This window comes from Bos indicus, chromosome 13 (assembly GCF_029378745.1).
Source record: "Bos indicus isolate NIAB-ARS_2022 breed Sahiwal x Tharparkar chromosome 13, NIAB-ARS_B.indTharparkar_mat_pri_1.0, whole genome shotgun sequence".
NCBI classification, from domain to species: domain Eukaryota; kingdom Metazoa; phylum Chordata; class Mammalia; order Artiodactyla; family Bovidae; genus Bos; species Bos indicus.
The window spans coordinates 43,504,351-43,520,219 of record NC_091772.1 but is presented as its reverse complement, the minus strand read 5'-3'; the positions used below and the strand labels follow the sequence as shown (position 1 = coordinate 43,520,219).

The window sequence follows — 15,869 nt, the reverse complement described above, 5'->3', positions numbered from 1 at the left end:
GGAATTTGATATCAAACTACTCATTATCTATGACTGAATCTAAAAAAAACTTTATGTATATGCCTTCCTGGAGAAAGTTATGAGAAGTGTTTGAACATTAAGGAACAACAAATTATTAAAAATTCACATCATAACAAGGAAATGGAAAGCTTAATTTTGTAGAGAAATTCATTTTCTCCGAAGTGATCTCTTGTTTCAATGCAACATGAACCAAAGACTTAAACACATATTCTGTTGTGAAAGTTGGTATAGTGGTACTGAATTTTAAATAAGAGAAGAGCTAGTCAAAAACAGCCAAGACATCCTTAAAATAGAAGAAATTACCATACTGAAAAGCAAAACCTATTTTTTACTTCAGTAACACAGTACAGAAATCGTTAAATAGAAAAGAGTGGGCAGAAATGCACTTATGGACACTTGATATGTGGCAGAGTTGACAATGAAAATGTGGAAATGGACAGTTGTTTTTGTTATTCAGTCACTTAGTATGTCTGACTCTTTGTGACCCCAAAGGAAGAGGTTTTTCTCCCCACTCACTGACTGAGAATCATATCACTGTGCTGAAAAGAAGACTAGGTTAGTGGCCTTATTCTAGCCAATAAAAACTATACAGAGAAGTCTTCAGGCTCCTCCAACAAGAGCCACATCCACCTGCTAAAGCAGAACTCCCGAGCTGCTCAGCACTGAACTGCAAATGCACAAAAGAGCCCAGCCTGGAGGACAAGAGCTTAGCTGAGGGCAGGCTGATTTTCAAACCACAGATTCAGAGATACATACATGAACTCTGCATTAAATCCTGAAACTGGGGAGAGTTTCCTGTACAGCTAAGGGCACAATAATGGTCCCCTACAAGTAAATCAAAAGAGAAACAACCTAGCTAAAGTGGACAAAGTCATTAAGAGGAACTTCACAAAGACAGAAACTCAAAAAGATTAAATGTATGAAGATGAAAGCCTATTAGTACTCAGGGAAATACTAAATAAAACCACAATGCTTTGGAAGTTAAAGATAATTTTTCTGCCCCCAAATTCACATGTTATGGTGTTAAAAATGGAGCCTTTGACGGAGGAGTAGGTTATGATGGCAGAGCCCTCACAAATGAGATTTCAAGAATATCATATTCATATAAGAGATTTGAGAGAGCTCTGTTTCCCCTCCAACATGTAAAGATACAAGGAGAAGCCTGTGACCTGGAGGAGAGCCCTCACCCAAGCACACGGACCCTGATCTCAGATATACAGCTTCACAACTGTGAGAAACAAATTTAATTTTTTTCACAGCCACTCATCCTGTAGTGTTTTCTTAGAGCAGTTCAAACAGTCTAAGAAAAATCACATGATGCAATTTTATCAATTGAAAACAGAGAAACTATGATATTTTCCTTAGAAGCCCTCTGCCCACAGCCCTGCTCATCACCTGCATGTTCTCTTTGATCCACTTCTTGTTGTTGCCCTTGGCCAGAACCACAACCCCACGTTGTATCTGGTAGCGAAGGGCAACCAGAGCTGCCGTTTTCTTGTGCTTTTGGGAAATGGCAGAGAGAACCGGGTCCTCCAGGAGAACGGGGTGGTTCTGGTTCACCCTGGAAGGAATTTCAGAAATGCTGAGGAGCTGAGACCAAGCAGTTTCTAAAGAGGCTCCTCAAACAGACCAAGTAGGTCCACTCTAGACCAGTGCTTCCCAAAGTCTGGTCCAGGGACCAGCAGCATCAGCATCACTTGGAATCTTTTTAGAAATATAAATTCCATGGCTGAGCTGAAGACAAACTGAATCAGAACCTCAACTGAGTCACTTCCCATTCTGTGTTTACAGAGCTCTGCAGGTGATTTGGGTGCATTATTGAGTTGAGACCAGAATGCCAAATTGTGGATTATTTTCTTTAATTCTCTGGGGATGTTTTTCTTCTGCAGGCAAGGGCATGAATAGAGAAACAGTAGGGAAAGCCCAGGAATTCTTTATAAATTTCACTTTTTAAGGCATTGATAAAAATTGAGTAGTCTCAAAAATAAGAGACATTTATTTCATCATTATTTTTTTAGGATGTTCACAGAAATGCTTCAAATTGAAATTTCTTCTATCATCATATACCAAGCAGTTACATATTATCCAAATTTTAGATATGAGCTAAGTGAGGCTTGCAACATCTATTTTTACAAATGTGTTAATAATTAATAAGTAAATAATTACATCAGCTTGGGTCCCTGGTCTCAACTGGGGGATTATATATAGATTTCAATGCAGGCATTTGTTATTGATGAGTCTACAAGTCAATACAATGTATAAAAATTGTCTGGGTGATGGGAAGATAAAAGAGAAGGATTAATTTCATCCCACCTCTCTCTCCCCTCTGCCTATGAGAGTTTTCTGAGTACTGTGTTATTTAAATTGTTTCATCAAAAATTGAATTTCAGGGAAACTCCCAGATGTCTTCATTAGGATTCAATACCATTCTTTTACTCGTTGGGATCCCAGACCAGCATAGGCAACAAGAACAATTTCATGTGACTTGCAGAAATCCAACAGTTTGCTCTGGTTGAGATAAGGGTGACATTCCACCTGTAGAATGCCCAAAGAGAAGAGTGTCAGATTATATGCAAAGGCAATACTAATATGACAGAGAAAGATTAAAAGTTTTCAAAGGCTAAAGGGAAGACTAGAACATTAAATGAAAACGGGAAATGTCAACATTTACAGAGAAACAGAGAAAAGTGTATTTATACAGTTAATTTTATGATAGACATGGATGGGAGAACCAGTCCAATATTGAGTAATCAAAAGCTGCGCTCTACATTTGAGTAGATGTTCCTGAGTAAATATTTCATAATTTACTAGTATCACCTTGAACCTTTAACTTCACCCTCTAACCTGGATGATTTTCATCACCCCCAACACATTTTTCTGAACCATGCTCCCTGTTTAAGACTCATAAATGCTGAAACAACTAGACCAAGAATTCAGACACCAGAACCCCACACAAACCCTTAAAATCCATCTCAGCTGTTTTGACTCTTTATTAATTTACTTCTGATTCCATGTTTTCATCATCTTCCTTCCTGTATGCAGTTCTCTTCAGGGCACTTTTCCCTCCATCGGCTTATCCTTTCATCTCAGGGAAATGCCTCCTTCCTCTAGTTCTGAGTTCTACCCACAGTTTAGAAGGAAGGCATCCCACCTTTTCCACCCAGACTGTCAAGCAGAGATACTGCTACAGATTCTATTCACACCATCCAGAGAGGCTCTGCTCTCTAGAATCCTCTGACCCACAAAGGTCAGATGAACAGGAGGGGAGGAAAGACAGACATCAGGCTCCAGGGCAAGAAGGAGGTTCTGAAGAGCAGGAGGGAGAGGAGCAGAGCTGCTCACCTGGTTGCAGACAGGCTTATACTTTAGCCCTGGCTTGTTCAGGATCCTCTCCAGCTGTTTGTGGTTGAAGTTGGACACCCCGATGGACTTGGCCAGCCCTGCATCCTTACACTTCTCCAGGGCCTGGGAGGGAGGGGTGGTGAACAGTCATGAACAGTCACTTGGAATGGGCAATAGAATAAGAATAAATGCTGAAAAGCATCAGTAATCACACTCATCCATCAAGAATTACCTTTGACTATCAAGAAGAAAAACTGGGAAGAAGGTCATGATATAAAAAGAAAAACTACTGCCCCCGCCTTAGAAAAACTCCAGAGAAGATATATCACACGGGAGGGAAAAGATACCTGTCTACACTGTCCCAAATTCTCCTCCTCCATTCCTCTCTGTGACCATTTAAGCAATGGTTTCCTCCACACAACCCCAGCATCCATGCCCTTAGATTCATGAACTGCTGAGTCTGATGGTCCACAGCCCATTCTCACAGGTGGAAGAAATAAAGGGAGTTCCCCCTCTTCTGGCTCCTCCCCTGGTTCTCTCCTCCCCAGACTCACCTCCCACGTGCGACAGAAATCCACTGAGTCAAATATCAGTTTTCCATTTTCATCTTTTGGAAATAATTCCTCCCCTGGCTGGAATAGAAGAAGTCATTTTAGACATGTCACAAAATAATTTCTCTGCATTTACAGACTGCCAGGCACCAGGGAGTAAACCCCCATCAGGTAGGTTCACAAATTTCTAAATATTAATATTTGCAAAGTGATTTGCACATATAGAGTTGTCAGCCTCCTTTAGGAAGGAGGCTTATTCCAAACTCTTACACTCAATATATGTTGTAATAAATACAATTTTTCTAGGTCCTAAAAGGGACTCATAGTGACTTCTCTGAATTTTGTCTGCTCCTTGTACTTGCCTATTTTGAAATCCTTTTCTGGACTGGGAATGGCAGCAAGTTACATGACATAATTTCCAGAATAAAAACTGCAGTCTTCATATGGCTAGATATCAGACTTTCTTTCCCCTCTGAGCATCAGGCGCCCTAGGGCAGGCATGGGAACCAGCAAGGCTATCTTCAGGTGGATATGGAATGTGGACAATCCACACATGCTCTCAAATAGTCATGACCATGAGCCTCAAACCGCCCCAAGGTCATATTTGCTTCCAATGGAAAATGTTCAGTAAAAAATAAACTAAATCATGAGTAATGTCCTGATAAGGGATAGAAGAAAGGAGACATTTCTGAACACTGCTGCAAATCCTCAAAACTCTCTGTGTCTGAGACTTGCCATCTACATAGTCCACTAAGTGATTCTGCATTAATAGCTTGAGTTTATTTCTGTAACTTGAAATCAACAGTTCTAAGTAAACCATCATTCTTAATGGCTAAGTGCAGTCTACAAACCTCATCGTGAAGACAGGCAAGAGTGTAGGCAATGTCTCCCAATTTCCTATACAGTTAAGAGGTTTGACTCACCCAGAGGAAGCACCACCAAATCTGCTCAACTCAAAAGAGTAAAAGACAAGATTAACTCATCATGTTCAATGTAAGGCAGTGTCATGCTCACCACAGCTGTACCAAACTCTTGGTTCATGAAATCCCCAGACACTCAGGAGTCATAACAAGGACTGTGTGCAGAACTGGCCGATTTTTATTTCCTTTAACTTTTCAGGCAGAGCCTCAGATTATTAACTCCTTTCAAAAAAACTCAGTAAAAATATCACAAAGGATTATTTGGGGGATTCTACTCTAGTATAATCATCCTTTCAACCTACTAAGGGAAATCTTTATTCAACTATCCATGCAAGTTGATACACATTCTAACACAAGATATAACATTGATGTGATCACACAAATTTCTAACCTTCAGAGCCATTGGATAATGCATAATATAGAGATCGACATAGTCCAGTTGAAGATTTTTCAGTGACTTTTCCAAGGCTGGTCGGACCAACTCTGGTCGAAGGGAAGTCAACCAAAGCTGTAGAGGTTAAAGAATGAAAGTTGCATTAATAATACACAAGGTAATTTTTTTCTTTCTTTCTTTCTTTCTTTTTTTTTTTTTTTTTGAGGCTTGTGGGATATTACTTCCCCTACCAAGGATGGAATCCCGGCTCATGGCAGTAAAGCACCAAGCACACTGAACCACCAGGGAACTCTAACACTTTGGGAATATACCAGTAAGCATAGTTCCCCAAACAACTCCACCAAAGGATCCTATTATGTAATTGTCATCTGGGCACAATCACTTGCACACGTGCACACACACAATACACACAGTACCTTTGAAGTGCAGAATATGTCTTCTCTCTTCACAGTGCCATCTGCAATCTTGCTTCGAATGACCTGGCCAATCTCCTCTTCATTTTGGTAGGCATGAGCACAGTCAATATGGCGGAACCCAACCTCTATAGCGAATGGGGTGAATTCCAGAGCTTCCTTCTTAGCAACCTACATAAGCAACAAAGGTAGAAGTTGAACATCCACATAAGATATGGCTAGGCACAAGCTTTGATCTTTCCAAAAATCAACTTTTTTCTGTGTCCTTGGTTAGTTCTGTATGTATAGTGATGAACCCCTGACAGTTTCCCTTAACATTCCTAATAAGTAATTAAATGAACACTACCCAGGAACCCTTCAACTTCAGGTGATCAGTGGCTGATTGCTGGTATCAGAGGATGGCAAAATCACCTTTAGGTTCAGTGACTTGATGAAAGAACTCAAAGGACTCAACAAAATGTTGTAGTCATGAATATGATTTATAATGTTAGGTGTTTGAAGCAAAATGCTCAAAGTTACAAGGTGCCTGGTAAAAGTATCAAGAACCAAGGTGAAAGCTTCTGAGACGTCTATCTACCAATGAAGCCACACAGAATACACCCCCAAAAAAATGTATCTTTTCAAGGTGTACAATGTGATATTCTCATATAAGTTATTCTTGTTATTCACATGTCTGACTTTGCAACCCCGTGGACAGCAGCACTCCAGGTTTCCCTGTTCTTCACCATCTCCCAGAGTTTGCTCAAACTCATGTCCATTGAAACAGTGATGCCATCAAACCTTCTCATCCTCTGTCCCCTCCTTCTCCTCTTGCTCTAAATCTTTCCCAGAATCAGGGTGTTTTCCCATGAGTTGTCACTAGCATCAAGTAGTCAAAGTACTGGAGCTTCAGCTTTAGCATCAGTCATTCCAAGGAATATTCAAGGTTGATTTCCTCAAGGATTGACTAGTTTGATCTGCTGGCTGTCCAAGGGACTCTCAAGAGTCTTCTCCAACATCACTGTTCAAATGCATCAATTCTTTGGTGCACAGCCTTCTTTATGGTCCAGCACTTACATCCATACACAAACATGACTACTGGAAAAACCATAGCTTTGACAATATGGACCTTTGTGGGCAAAGTAATGTCTCTGCTTTTTAATACACTGTCCAAGTTTGTTATAGCTATTCTTCCAAGGAGCAAGTGTCTTTTAATTTCCTGGCTACACACCATTCACAGTAATTTTGGAGACAAAAAAAAAATAGAGTCTCTCAGTTTCCATTGTTTCCCCATCTATTTGCCATAAAGTTATGGGACAGGATGCCATGATCATAGTTTTTCAAATGTGGAGTTGTAAGCCAGGTTTTTCACTCTCCACTTTCACCTTCATCAAGAGGCTGTTTAATTTCTCTTCACTTTCTGCCATTAGGGTGGTGTCGTTTGCATATATAAGGTTACTGATATTTCCCAAGGCAATCTTGATTCCAGCTTAAGCTTCATCCAGCCTGGCATTTCTCTGGATTGTACTTACTCATATAAGTATCCATTCTTAACAATTACCACAAGCAAGCTAGTTAACACCATCACCTCACATAGCTACCTTTTAGAAGTGCTTGTAAGAAGATATAGATCTAGTCTCTACAAAATCTCAAGATATAGCCCATTATTTTTAACTATAGTCAACTTGCTGTACATCAGGTCTCCAGAATTATGCCTCTTATAACAAAAGGTTGTACCCTTGACCAACATCTTTCCATTATTCCCAGGCTTGTCACCAGCTTCTGCTCACCATACCTCTACTCTCTCTTCTATGAGTACCACTATTTTAGATTCCACCTACAAAGAGATCATTCAGTATTTGTCTTTCTACTTCTGGCTTACTTCACTTGTGATTGCAAATGGATTAACTTTGTCTTCAGTGCTCAATAATATTCCATTTCTTTTTATGTGATTCAGAATCTTTCCCATTTCAAGGAGGTAGATAATTGGTATAACACAGTTCTGCTGAGTCTAGTTCTGATTTTTCTTAAATGCATGGACATTTGGGAATGGGCTTCCCTGGTGGCTCAGATGGTACAGAATCTGCCTGCAATGCAGGGGACCTGGGTTCGATCCCTGGGATAGGAAGATCCCCTGGAGAAGGGAAAGGCTACCCACTCCAGTATTCTGGCCTGGAGAATTCCATGGACTGTACAGTAGATGGGATCGCAAAGAGTCAGACACGACTGAGTGATGTTCACTTTCGGGGATGTATCTGGGAATGAGCCCATGAGCTTCAGTAACAGCCCTGTCCCTTTCCTCCCCTCAACCCAATGTGCTCTATGAAGTAAACAAATTCTGTCTTCTGTCTGCAAAATGTCTCTTAATAATTTTTTCATTTTATAAATTAGCATAGTAAGCCTCAAAGTATAAGTCCAGTCCCTTGTCACATCTATTCTAAAGACAAAATAGAAAACTTTCTGGCTTGCAGTCCAGAGACTTGTCCATTAACCCCTCTTTGACCAAGCACTGCAGACTATACTCTAATAAAAACACATTACAAAACCCCAGGATACATTACAAAACCTGGCCTATAAGGTTGTATCTTATCCCCTCAAGTGATACTAAGATTCCCATCAGAAGTTTTCAAGCAGAAACAGAAGCACAAGGCAAAACACAGCTGGAGTGTTTCTTGCCTGGCACCAAGCAGGTATCCCACAGTAGAAAAGCAATTCTCTCCCATTAGTTTTCAGTCACTTCATCTTCAGGATCTTCCACCTCAAATACTTCTCTGGGTCATGTATTATTGGAAGCAGGAAAGAGCTCTTGAACTAATAAAACGTACAGAGAAACCTTGCAACTGCAGTCACCCACAAAGGAAAGCAGCTGACAGTGATCTTGACAGCCAAGTCTCACCTCTTGTGTCAAGCTGGAAAAGAGACAGAAACTGGAGGGGAACCCAGACCCAGAGTAATCTACAGGTGAGCACAGTTTCATACCCTGATGCAGAGTGAAGACTGAATGTTTTCTCCTCTTTCATAGGGCATGGTTCTGGCCTGGTTAATGGAACAATGTGATCCTCCCAGAGTTGCACAGGAGCTCAGTGCTTGACAACCCAAGTCCTTTTCACTCATGTTGCATCCACTACTGCTTATATCTCGACCTACAACTGCTACTGTTACCTCTGGAGGTGCATAGGTTCCAAACCCCAGGACAGGAATGAAGTGGCCGTCATTAAGTTTCACTCTCTGGCTTTTGGGATCCATTGCCTATTTCTCCTTGGAGTAAGAAGACTGATGTTTTTCTTCTTCCTTCACAGGTTAGGAATAACAGGAAGGTAACACCCCAGCTGCACCATCCAGTGTTAGCAGATATATTGTAGGAGGAGCATGATTAAACCAGTGCCCATTGAGTAAGAACAGGATTGAAATCAGTTAGCTTGTTTGCTTTTTTTTTTTAGCAGTAAAACACTATTATATAATGATGATATGTGCTGAATAATTATTGACCATATTTTAGACTAGAAACTTCCACAAGAGCAATATTTTTTATTTTTCTATTACAAAGCCAATCTCGATCAAACATCAGTTGAAACAAGTCTTACAGTACAAACATATATGCATACTCAAATTACACAATCCAAAAGTGTTTAATAAGCATTTCTGAAAATTTTACCCTTTAATAAAGAATCAAAACTTCAAATGAAAATAAATTTGCCTTTTTTCATTTTCCGCCAGCAAGATTATTATGCTTTACAGACCTGACTGGTGAAATCCTGAACATGATATGGAAACCAGACATTTTGCCAAAGTGCTTATTGGAGGTTAATTATTAATAGTTTTAGGATATCATGTGCAGTGTGCAAACTCTGAGTGATCATACCTTGTACTTAATTATGTAACTTTAATAGTACTCTCATAATGTAACTGACACATATTTTACATAATTTACTAACTGTTCCACATTATTCATAAAAGAAAAACCTATAAACAAATTAAAATACAACAAATTTGGAAAGAGTAATGAAAATTGTGATGCACTTATAGACAAGGATATTGTGAAGACAAATAAAATTTAACATGTGCAGTGATGTCAGATAAATGGTGAGATGGGAGGACAGAAGACTCCCATGGGAAAACAAGAAAAGAAAGAGAAGGCAGCTGAAAACCTCATAAGAGCTCTGGAAAACAGTCAAACAAAGATCTATAGCACAAAAAAGTGAACAGGAACTAGGAAAAGTCCAGAACAGAATGACAGAAAATTTCATCATGTATTACTCACCTGTACCCTCTTCCTGCCTGGGGCAGTGCAGTCTTGATCAGTTCCAGTTGCCTCCCTCAAACCAGAATGATCAGAGAAAACCTTATGTGCAATGTTCCAACCTACCTGGGGACTGTCTGGAGACTGGTGTCTGTTCCACTTAACTCTAAACTTAAACTGAAGAGCAGCTAGAGTGGCTATTACAGCTACAGGCGGAATATATATATATGTACACACACAGGGACTCAAGGACAAAGGAATAAAGGTGGAGACATAGACTAGACCATGTATTAATAAAACCCTGAATAGAACTGAGGTGTGGCTTTGGGGGACATAGGGCATTCAAAAAACAGTCATAAATTTACCTGAATCAGAAAGCAATTCTTGGGCCAGGCACAATGATGACTCAGAAATGACAGACCCCTTAGCTTTCCTGTTGGGCTGATCCCAGGACTAGGAGCATGATGAGCAAACTAATGAAGAAATCATGACAAGAAACAAATCTGCCAAGAGCAAATTTTTACCTGCTGTTTCAAGTACCCAGTGATGAACAGGAACACACACAGGAATACACACAGACACACACACAGCAACACACACAGGAACATACACACACACATCTGGATGGGGCAGTGCACACTTATAAGGGATGGAATGAGTTTGGACGCAGCCATCAGAGTTCTGCTCCAGCACCTTGGGACCCACACGGTCCAGAAGCCTCTGCTCACACTTAGCTCTGGTGTAGCCTCTCTCCCCTCCCACCAAGCTGCCAGCATTCCCTGGGGAAGTGTGGACCCTGGACCCTGTCAGCATCAGCTCCAGCTCTGCCCCAGATCCTCCAGGCACAAAGACTGCACAGGGTCCTGTCCACACATGGACACGCCTGCAAGACCAGAACAGGTAAGTTTTTCACCTAATTTCATAAGGATTCTTCCTTGGTGGCTCACTGGTAAAGAATCTGCCTGCAGTGTGGGAGACCTGGATCAATCTCTGGGTTGGGAAGATCCCCTGGAGAAGGGAACAGCTACCCACTCCAGTATTCTGGCCTGGAGAATTCCATGGACTGTAAGAGTTGGACACGACGGAGCGACTTTCACTTCAGAGGGAGAGAGGAAGTTAATGAGAGAGGAATTTTTGTCAAATGAAACAATAAGAATAAACACCTGAAAAAAAAATCAGCTATGAGATAGACATTGATAGTTTACCAATAATTTATAGGAATTGAGAAACATAAGAAGAATGTTACCTTAACTAGGGAATGCAGCATACTAACATTCACAGTGTAGGGGTTCCAGAAGCAGAAGAGAGGAGGAAAGGGGCAGAAAATGTATCTGATGAAAGTATGGCTAAAATTCTCTTAACCTAGGACTTCCCTGGTGGTCCAACAGTCAGGACTCTGTGCTTCCACTGCACGGGGCACAGGTTCCGAACCTGGTTGGGGAACCACTTATCAAAGGTGATTAAAATCATGAGATGGGGGATATTCCTGGATTACCTAGATCACTCTGGTATATTCACAGAGTCCTTATATGTGGGACCTGGGAGGGCTGTAGTCGAAGAGAAGGTGGCAAGATAGGAGCGTTAGATAAGAGAATCAAAGACACTATATGCTGTCTCTGAAGATGTTGGAAGAGTGTCCAAGACAGAAAATGAAGCGTTCTCTTGTTGTACAGTGACATAGTCGAGGACGACTCTTTGCACCCCATGGACTGTAACACACAAGGATTCCCTGTCCTTCACTATCTCCTGGGGTTTGCTCAAACTCATGTCCATTGAGTCAATGATGCCATCAAACCAGCTCATCCTCTGTCGCACCCTTCTCCTCCTGCCCTCAGTCTTTCTTGCATCAGGGTCTTTTCCAGTGAGTCAGCTCTTTGCATTAGGGTGAAAAATATTGGAGCTTCAGCTTCAGCATCAGTCCTTCCAATGAATATTCAAGGTTGTTTTCCTGTAGGGTTGACTGCTTTGTTCTCCTTGCCGTTGAAGGGACTGAATCTTCTCCAACACCACCGTTCAAAAGCATCAATTCTTCAGCCTTCTTTATGGTTCAACTCTCACATCCATACATGACTACTGAGAAAATCATAATTTTGACCATATGAAACTTGGTGGGCAAAGTGATGTCTCTGCTTAATACGCTGTCTAGGTGTGTTATAGTTTTTTTTCCAAGGACCAAGTGTCTTAATTTCCTGGCTGTAGTCATGGTTCACAGCAATTTTGGAGCCCAAGACAATGAAGTCTGTCACTGTTTCCATTTTTTTCCCCATCTATTTGTCATAAAGTGATGGGACTGGATAGGCTTCCAGGTGGCACTACTGGTAAAGAACCTGCCAATGCAGGAGACATAAGTGACATGGGTTCTACACCTGGGTCAGGAAGATCCCCTGAAGGAGGGCATGCCAACCCACTCCAGTCTCTTGCTAAGGGAATCCCATGGACAGTGGAGCCTGGCCAGCTACAGTCCATAGGGTCGCAAAGAGTCAGACATGACTGAAGCGACTTAACATGCATTCGCACATGATGTGACTGATTGCAATGATCTTATTTTCTTGAATGCTGAAATTTAAGCCAGGTTTTTTACTCACTCTACCACCTTCATCAAGAGGCTCTTTGGTTCCTCTTCACTTTCTGCCCAAAAGATGGAGTTATCTGCATAACTGAGGTTATTGATATTTCTCCCATCAATCTTGATTCCAGCCTTTGATTCATCCAACCCTGCACTTAGCTTGATGTACTCCACATATAAGTCAAATATGCAGGGTGGCAATATACAGCCTTGACATACTCCTTTCCTGATCTTAAACCAGTTCATTGTTCCATGTCTGGTTCTAACTGTTGCTTCTTGACCTGCATACAGGTTTCTCAGGAGGCAGGTAAGGTTTTCTGTTATTCCTATCTCTTTAAGAATTTTCTACAGTTTGCTGTGATCCACACAGTCAAAGACTTTAAAGCAGTCATGGAAGCAGATGTAGATGTTTTTATGGAATTCCCTTGCTTTATCTATGATCCAAGAAATATTGGCAATTAGATCATTGCTTCCTCCACTTTTGTAAATCCAACTTGTAAAAGTTCTCAGTTCACATATTGCTAAAGTCTAGCTTGAAGGATTTTGAGCATTACTTTGCTTGCATGTGAAATGAGTGCAATTTGCAGTAGTTTGAACATACTTTGGCATTGCCCTTTTTTGTGATTGGAATAAAAACTGACTTTTTCCAGTCCTGTGGCCACTGCTTTGCTTTCCAAATTTGCTGGCATATTGAGTGCAGCACTTTAACAGCATCATCTTTTAGGATTTGAAATAGCTCAGCTAGAATTCCATCATGTCCACTAACTTTGTTCATAGTAATGCTTCCTTGGGATGACTAGACTTCACACTCCAGGATTCTGGCTAGAGGTAAGTGACCACACCATCGTGGTTATCCAGGTCATTAAGACCTTTTTTGTACAGTTCTTCTGTGTATTCTTGCACCTCTTTTTAATCTCCTCTGCTTTTATTAGGTCCTTACCATTTTTTTCCTTTATTGTCCTCATCTTTACATTAAAAGTTTCTTTGGTATCTCTAATTTTCTTGAAGAGACATCTAGTCTTTCCCATTCTATTGTTTTAGTCTATTTCTTTGCACTGTTCACTTAAGAAGGCTTTCTTATCTCTCCTCGCTATTTCTTGGAATTCTGCACTCAGTTGGGTATATCTTTCCCTCACTCATTTGCCTTTCCCATTTCCTCTTTCCTCAGCTATTTGCAAGGTCTCTTCAGACAGCCTTTTTGCCTTCTTGCATTTCTTTTCCTTTGGGATGGTTTGGTCACCACCTCCTGTACAGTGTTACAAACGTCACCCATAGTTTCAGGCACTCGATCAATTTAATCCCTTGAGTCTATTAATCATTTCTATTATACCATCAAAGGGATTTTATTTAGGTCATATGTGAATGGTCTAGTGATTTTCCTACTACAGGGAGGGAATACAGGCCCACCTATCCACAGAAAATTGGATAAAAGATTTACTGAGCATGACCCTACCTACCAGAGTAAGACACAGTTTTCCCCACAGTCAGTCCCTCCCTTCAGGAAGCTTGAAAATCCATCACATGGCAGACAGAGGAGCAAGAATTTCAATCCTATGGCCCTCAGAATGAAAAACCCAATCACAGAAAACTAACCAAAATGATCACATGGGATCACAGTCTTCTGTAACTCATGAAACTATGAGTCATGCCATACAGGGCCACCCAAGATGGGCGAGTCATGGTGGAGAGTTCCGGCAAAATGTGGTCACTAGAGAAGGCAATGGAAAACCACTTCAGCATTCTTGCTGTGAGAACCCCATGAATAGAATGAAAAGGCCAAAAAGATATGACACTGAAGGATGAACTCCCCAGGTCAGTAGGTGCCCAATGTGCTACTAGGGAAGAGGGGGAAATAGCACCAGAAAGAATGAAGAGGCTGTGCCAAAGCAGAATTAATGCCCAGTTGTAGAGGTATCTGTTGGTGAAAGTAAAGTCTGATGCTGTAAAGAATAATATTGCCTAGGAACCTGGAATGTTAGGTCTCTAATACAGATAAACTGGATGTGGCCAAACAGGAGATTGTAAGAGGAAACATGGACATTTTAGGAATCAGTGAACTCAAATGGACAGAAATGGGCAAATTTAATTCAGATAGTCATTATATCTACTACTGTGGGCAAGAATCCCTTAGAATAAAAGGAGAAGCCCTCATAGTCAAAAAAGATTCCAAAATGCAGTACTTGGGTACAGTCTCAAAAATGACAGAATGATCTTGGTTCACTTCCAAGGAAAATCATTTAACATCACAGTAATTGAATTCTATGCCCCAACCACAAATGCTGAAGAAGCTAAAGTTGAAAGGTTCTGTGAAGACCTACAAGACCTTCTAGAACTAACACCAAAAAAAGATGTCCTTTTCATCATAGGGAGCTGAAATCCAAAAATAGGAAGTCAAGAGATACCTGGAGTAACAGGCAAGTTTGGCTTTGGAGTGCAAACAACGCAAGGCAAAGGCTAACAGAGTTCTGTCAAGAGAACACTCTAGTCATAGCAAAAACCCTCTTCCAACAACACAAGACCTGTTCTCTAGGGACTGGAAAAGGTAATAAAATAGATTGCCCCCTACACCTTCCAGAAAAGAATGCAGGCCTGCTGGCCTTTGATTTTAGCCCATTGATTTCGAATTTCTGACCTCCACAAATGTAAAATAACAAATTGATGTGTCAAGCCACAAAATTTTTGGCCATTTGTTGGAGCAGCAGAAGTAACTAATACAGACGTGGTTCAAGTCAACCCACCTCCGTCTGCTGCATCATAGGTTTTATTCTCTCTGCTAGATCATTCCTCTGACCTCAGAGCCAGGTGATCATCTCCCCCAACTAGGAGCCTTTTCCACTTTCTTCAGCAACTGCCCAATTTCTTGGTCCTCAATACAGCAAAGTCTTTGAAAACTGTGTATACTCTATCATTGGTCTCTTCACGCCATTTCTTAAATCCATTCTACTCAGGGTTTGCCTTTACCACTCTTATCAAAGCTGCACTTGACCTTGCCAAGGTTAACTGCCAAATCCAGTAGTCATTTTTCAGTCTTCTCTTACTTGTCCCTTTGGAAGCATTGGACTCTTCTTTCCTCCACTCATTTACTTCACATGCCTTCTAAGAACAGTCCTTCGCACCTCACTAGCCTTGCCTTTTCAGCCTCTTTTGATGGTTCTTTCACTTAAAAAAAAATACCTAGCTTCCTTTTTTATTAATTTATTTACTTTAATTGGAAACTAATTACTTTACAATATTGTAAAGGTTTTTGCCATATATTGACATGAATCAGCCATGGGTATGCATATGTCCCCCTGTGCTGAACCCCCTCCCACAACCCTCCCCATCCCATCCCTCTGGGTTATCCCAATGCACCAGCTTTGAGTGCCCTGTTTCATTCATCAAGCTTGGACTCATCATATATTTCACATATGGTAATATACATGTTTCAGTGCTATTCTCTCTAA

General features: G+C 40.9%; 1 protein-coding gene across 3 annotated transcripts in view; it reads right to left on the bottom strand.

Annotated features, from left to right (window-relative positions):
• Positions 1-15,869, bottom strand: part of LOC109568073 (dihydrodiol dehydrogenase 3-like) — a 98,005-nt gene that overhangs the window by 2,751 nt on the left and 79,385 nt on the right. Inside the window, exons 1-7 of one of the 3 annotated variants that reach the window (XM_019973298.2) lie at positions 8,783-8,973; positions 5,645-5,812; positions 5,226-5,342; positions 3,918-3,995; positions 3,364-3,486; positions 2,447-2,556; positions 1,417-1,582 (exon numbers count right to left, since the gene is read on the bottom strand). In XM_019973298.2, coding sequence (XP_019828857.2) covers positions 1,417-1,582; positions 2,447-2,556; positions 3,364-3,486; positions 3,918-3,995; positions 5,226-5,342; positions 5,645-5,812; positions 8,783-8,866 — 846 coding nt within the window. In that variant the 5' untranslated portion in view covers positions 8,867-8,973. Of the gene's footprint in view, positions 1-1,416; positions 1,583-2,446; positions 2,557-3,363; positions 3,487-3,917; positions 3,996-5,225; positions 5,343-5,644; positions 5,813-8,599; positions 8,756-8,782; positions 8,974-15,869 lie in introns of those variants that run through there. The other 2 variants (XM_019973297.2, XM_070801104.1) reach the window with 2 other exon arrangements.